Source organism: Phalacrocorax aristotelis, chromosome 2, assembly GCF_949628215.1.
Source record: "Phalacrocorax aristotelis chromosome 2, bGulAri2.1, whole genome shotgun sequence".
In the NCBI taxonomy this organism is placed as follows: Eukaryota; Metazoa; Chordata; class Aves; order Suliformes; family Phalacrocoracidae; genus Phalacrocorax; species Phalacrocorax aristotelis.
This window is the reverse complement of record NC_134277.1, coordinates 86,813,604-86,819,603: the sequence shown is the minus strand read 5'-3', so window position 1 is coordinate 86,819,603 and position 6,000 is coordinate 86,813,604. Positions and strand designations below refer to the sequence as shown.

General features: G+C 55.4%; 1 protein-coding gene across 2 annotated transcripts in view; it reads left to right on the top strand.

Moving 5' to 3' along the window:
• Positions 1-1,497: 1,497 nt before the first annotated feature.
• Positions 1,498-6,000, top strand: part of TRIO (trio Rho guanine nucleotide exchange factor) — a 257,022-nt gene continuing 252,519 nt past the window's right edge. For both annotated transcript variants that reach the window (XM_075084262.1, XM_075084261.1), the window contains exon 1: positions 1,498-2,141. In XM_075084262.1, coding sequence (XP_074940363.1) covers positions 2,018-2,141 — 124 coding nt within the window. In that variant the 5' untranslated portion in view covers positions 1,498-2,017. The remainder of the gene's footprint in view (positions 2,142-6,000) is intronic.

The following is a 6,000-nucleotide window of genomic DNA, read 5'->3' as shown; positions in this document are numbered from 1 at the left end:
TCTATGTTGATGTACAACATTCTATTCCTACTCCCAGGTCAACTCACTGCTTGCTAGGGAACAGCAGCATTTTTCCCAGTCGTGTTTTTTGTTAGGTGGATGCTGCTAGGCCAGCTAGAAAGGAATTCACATTGTAACCACTTCTGCTGGTGGGGTGCTAATTTGGAACTCTTTCTTGCGCCTGCTGCCTCAAAGAAAAACATTTTTAAAAAAGTCTTTTCAGCCAAAGTAATCTTTTCTCTGTAAGAGAAATTAGGGCGGGGTAGTTGCACAAAAGCCTTTTCATCAAGCTATACAACTTCACATAAATACAAAGCTTGGGAACGTCGTGGATGACTTCCACATCATCTGACTGTGATAAACTAACAGAACCACATTTCTCTGGAAGTTACCTTTGCTTTTAACACTTACCAAAGGTTCAGGAGTTTAATTCCTGAAGCTGTACTTCTGAGTTTCAAGTGTGCTAATAAACAGTGCCTCTGACCATTTACCACAAGCATTTGAGATGTGTTACTCAGCTTTATCAATCCATGCAACTGCTAGAATTGCCTGCTTTGCTACTCTCTTGAACCTTGCCTGCACACAGTCTTATTCTGGCAGTTTAACGTGAGGAGCACAACAGTGCTGGGACGCCCCTTAATCAAGCATCTGATTGCACTTGCCATCATGAGCCGTTTGCTTTTTTCATGTTAATTGGACCCGTCCATGACACAATATATTTTGAAGTGTTCCTGGGATCGTTGAAGAAAAACATAGCAACAATACAGATGGCATATAACGGATTGTTTTGATGCCTTTTAAAGGCACCTCAGAAAAAATTACTCTTTTTTTGTTTTCCTCCCTTCGAGCGGCCGGCGACCTTTCTTTGACGCCACGGGCAGAGCAGCTCTTACCCAGCACGACCCATCGGAGAGACCAGAGAGCCGGTGTGACCTCGTACCGAGCCCCCCGGGGAGAAGCAGGCCGGAGCGTGGGGCACGCGCCGCTTGTCACCTCCCGCCGCGTTGGGCGCGGCCCCCGCGCATCCCCCCCCCCCCCCCCCCCCCCCCCCCCAAAGGACGGACGGACCGACCGACCGACTGACTGGAATTTTTAGGCCCCCCCCCAGCTCGACCTCCTCCCACCGGCGAGCTGGCAGCCGGGCTGCCCCGCCGCAGGTGCGTGCGAGGGCGAAACTCAGTCGGAGCCGGCTAAAAAGGATATAAACCAACACCACCACCCCCGCCACCTCCTCCCCAACCCCAGGCCGCGCCTCCGGCAGCCGCCGCGCAACGGCCGCCAGGGTCCCCCGCACCGCCCCCGCCGGCTGGGGCAGCCGCGCCTCAGCCAATGGGGAGCAGACTCGGCGGGAGCGCGGGCGTCCTGCCCCGCCCCATCCCGAGAGGTGCCGGGCGCAGCCGGAGATTCCCGAGCTCCCGCTTCCCCCGGCCCCCACCATATTCCTTGGGCGGGGACTCGCTTCCTTTCCAGACTCCCCCTTCCCACCTTCCTCCTCCTCCCAGTCAAGATGGAGGACGGCGGTTGCTGCGGCCACCGGCACCACGGCGGTTAGCGCAGCTGCTGCTCCTCCGGCTCGCTCCTCGCTTAAAAAAAAAAAAAAAAAAAGGGAAAAAAAATAAAAAAGGGCTGGAAACGTTCCTTCTTTCTCCGCCCACCGGCTGCGCGGACTGCTGGCCCTCCCCATGCCGTCGTCGTCGTCGTCGCCCTCCTCCTCCTGCGATTGTCTGCGCTCCGGCTGCCGCCCGCCCGCCCGCCCTGACTCCCCGCATGCACACGCCGCCTCCTAGGTGGCTGCGGGGGGTGGGCGCTCCCGGAGCTGCCATTCCGCACATACCTTCATGTCCCTGCGCTCGCTGTGGCCGCCCGCCGCTCCCCGCCGCCGCCCCGCATCGTTCGCCCGCTCCGGCTGCCGCCCTAACGGCCGCTCCCGCCCGGAGGTGAAGCCGGGACCCGCGGAGGGGGCGGTGGGGTTGGCGGTGGGTCTTGCCCGGAGGAGCCGCAGCCGCACGCAGCAGCCATGAGCAGCGCCGCTACCGCCACCTCCGCTGCCGCCGCCGCCACCACGGCCGGCAGCGGCGCGGGGGAAGGGGCCGAGGAGGCGGCCAAGGACTCGGCGGACATCGCGGCGTTCTTCCGATCCGGTGAGTGCGGCCCCGTCCCAGGGATTGGAGGGGGGTGAGGGGGAGGAAGGGGCAGCGGCGAGGCCGCGGCTGGGGGCGGTGGCGAAAGGTGGAGGGACGCGATTTCTCCCTCCCGGAGCTGGGAGAGGGGGCGAGGGCAGCCGGCTTTGTCAGGTGTCCCCGGGGAAGGCTCGCCCTCCCGTCGCCGGCGGGGCCGCCCCAGCAGTGCCCGTCCGTACGGGGCGCCGCCGCGCTTCCTCAGGGAGGCGGTGGTGCGGGGCCCGGCCCGGCCCGCGCGGGGGCGGCCTGTCCAGTGGGCGGTGGGGAGGAAAGCCGAGGCCCCTCGTCCCCTGCCGGGGGCGGTGGGGCTTCGCCTCGGGGCCGGCAGCTGGCGGGCGCTGCTGCGGGCGGGACGCTAGCCTCGCCGGCAGAAACGAGGCGTGAAAACGGGGGCGGCGGCCGGCCCGGTCGGGGCGGGTGCGGGGGCTGGGTGCTGCCTCGAGGCGGTGTCGCCGGTGACAGGTGCGACTCCACCGATGCCGGCCCGATAACGGGCGTGTTACCGGGGCCGGGCGGCACTGGCTTGGCACCGGGAGGACCCGGTCTCGCCGGGGGCTTCGGTGCGGGACGCGGGCGGAGGCGTCGGCGGGGGGTCCGGGCAGCCCTGGGTGTCGGAGGGGCGGGAAGCGTAAGTGGGGGCAGGGGAGCGCCGCGCCGCGGGGCTGTGCCGGCCGGGGCCGCCCGGGGAGGCGGGCGGGCAGGGATGACACCGCTATAAAAGGCAACGCGCCGCCGGTGGGGCTCCGCCGGTGCCGTGCTGCTGGGTGGCGGCCGAGGGCAGCGTTCACAGCGGGTGTTTATAGGGGGAAGGGGGAGGAAAAGACGAAAAAAAAAAAAAAGCGCGAAGCCCCGTTATAAGGGGTGTCCGTGACTCGGCTGGGGCCGGGCGGCCGCGGCTCTCGGCTGGGAAGCCCGGCGCGGAGGCTCGGGAGGGGAAGGGGGGGAGCCTGTTGACAGGCTGCCGGGATGAAAAAAAAATGGAGGCCGCCTTCTCCCCCGGTGTTTACTCAGGGCACGCAACCGGGCGGGGAGGGCGGCTGTCCCCGTCACCGAGACGTTCTCCCCCGGGGAATGGCGGCGGGGAGGACCGGGCTGACCGGGCCGCATGCACCGCCGCCGGCGGGGACGGGGCCCTGCCGGCAGCCTGGGCGGCGGCGGCGGCGGCGGCTGAGCCTACCTCCAGTGCCTGCTGCCCTACCCCGAGCGGCGGCGGGGGCGGCGGCTCCTCCCCTCCCTCCGCTCCCCTCGGCTCCGCCGGCGGCTCCGCGCCCCCCCGGGCACCCCTGGCCATTGCTCCCCGGAGGGGCGGCAGGGCAGGGCTGGGCACTCGCTGCCTTCGGATGCCTGGAAAGGAGTGGCGAGCGAGGAAAATGCAGACTCACCGCTGGAAAGATGAGCGGGATCGCCGATTTCGTGTGGGAAAAAAAAAAATATGGCAGTAGTAATAATAACGATAACAATAAAAGCTGTGTTAATTGGATTTTTAAGGGAAGTCCATGAGGGAAGTGGGAAATGGCGTAAGCAGTGCTGCTCGAGGTTGGGGCTTGCTGTTGAATGTGTTTGATTTAATGAGGGTGAAGGAGGAGGTGTGATGTGCAGCAGGCATCCCTGAAGCAGGTTCAGAGCTGCCTTTGCTTAGACAGACTGTCTGAATGGGGGACTTGGTCCCTTCTGAAGGACCTGATGCTCCTTCGGAAATGTGTCACATGGTGGCTGGGAGTGCGAAACTCCTGGTCAAGTCAAGACGCTGGCCTTGGTGGGTTTGTCGCGGAGGAAGGACTGAGCTTTGTTGTCTCAGAAGAAAATGCCGTTGAAAGCGAAGTGGCAGATTACGACAGTAGACTTAGTCTGCCTGGTGTAGTTACAAATGGGTACATGTGTAGTAATCTTGCTGTTTTGGAAGACCCTGCCAGCTGTATTAATAGTCAGCTTCCACATTTGTGTGTGGGCAGAGGGATGACGCAGACTTGATAAGCTTGTAAGTGGTGCAGTGATGACTTCTGATACTGATAACTTCTGATAACAGGGAAGTTGCACTGAGCTTTGTCTTGCAGCAACCAAAAAATATCAAAACAGTAGAAGGACGTGTCAAATGCTTATCCAAAAACTCTTAGAGCATATTTAACAACCACTGTTCTCATTTCCCTATTTACATGTGGAGGTTCTCTGGTTCAGCCTGGCCTGTGGCATATACCTCTCTTGTGGGTGTTCAGTACTGGGAAGAGCTTTTTAAACTCCGCCTCTGTATATGATCCACTCTTTTATAAGGCAAGGATCTATTAAGAGATCTCCGGTGCTTCCCTTTGTTTGAACAGGAGGCACAGGTTTTTTTCAGTGAAACACAATGGACACAGTGATCAATGAACAAGCAAAAAACTTTGTTTAGTGTATATGGGAGCAGACAAAATATTTTTTCTTTACAGTATTTATAACGGCAAATGCTTCCTTTTTCCTGTCACTTGCAGAGAATGTCAGCAAAGCTGTAGCTGTACTTAAAAGAGAAAATGAGTAAAAATGTTACAATGTTTTCGGGGAGAGGGGGAAGGGGAACCAACACCACTAAAAAAACCTGCCTGAACAATCAGTTCTAATCTTAGGTTAGTTAAATTGGTCAGTTGAGCTGCCAGTGGAGTTATTGGCTTTCCTCCTGTCCTTTTGTAAGACTAAGCCTGAAGTAGAATTAAAGTAGCCTAAAGAATGCAGTTTCATTATTTGGAAGATGTTTTGTTAGGATATTGAACAGCAGTTCAAATCACTTGAAATGTGTATGTTTCCAGTTTTCACTTTGGTTATGTAAATCTAAACTCACTCTGAGTTGTTGTGGAAATAAGTTGTAATTGAAATGTGAAGAAAGCAGCTGAACTAGAAGTGAGGTAGTATGAAAACACAAAGATTGCGTGTCTTGAATTTAAATGAGAAATCCCTTTATCAGAACTGGAAGAAATTGAGGCAGCTTACTTTCTGTTATCTATTTTGTACCTAAATCTCATTATTTGAAGTTGAAAAGACAAGAACACCTTGTTAGGTCTGTCACCACCTTTGTGGTGGGATTCAAACTGCTAAGAAGCAGGGTTGAGTGCCAGGCAAAGTGGTTACATTTTATGGAGAAAGCACAGTAGTGGTAGGAAGTGCCTTTCTGTCCTTGATGTGAATTGGAGATTAGAGATGACTCTGTAAACTGACAGAAGGGATATATTTGGAGCTGAAGATGCCTAGACAAGCAACACTTTTTTTCTTATTAAAAGGTGCATTGGTGCGACTTGAAGGGACTAATAAAACCTCTTAGAATTATGGAAAAACAGACCATTACCATATGAAAACCCAGTGCTGGGTAGAGGGGTGTTAATACATGTGTAAGTATACAAGATCTATGCTATACAAAAAGGTATTAAGATAAAACTTTTCAAAATGTATTCTAAATTTCAACCTAAAATCCTATGTATTCTGAAGGGCTGAAAATGGCTAACATGAGCAAAGTTTAATTTGAGGGACTGCCATCAAGTCATGGCTTACAAGGCAGTAACCATACAGAGGTTTTGTTTGGTGGTTGTTCTTTTGTTGTTGTTGCTTAAATCCTCACCATTGCAGCTTTGAGTCCTCAATACTGTGGGAAGGGGACTGTTGACTGACATCGTTAGGATGCAAGAATGAGGGCTGTCTGTTAAATTTCAAAGCATGTTATTGTAACAATACCTTCCAAACCAAAGAATTTTTGCTAGTTGAAGTTAATGAAGGTTGATTTTTGAGCATAAAGAACAAAACTTTTTCATTTAAGTAAAAGAGATACCATATATTTTTTAATTAAACTTACCTTTCTGGG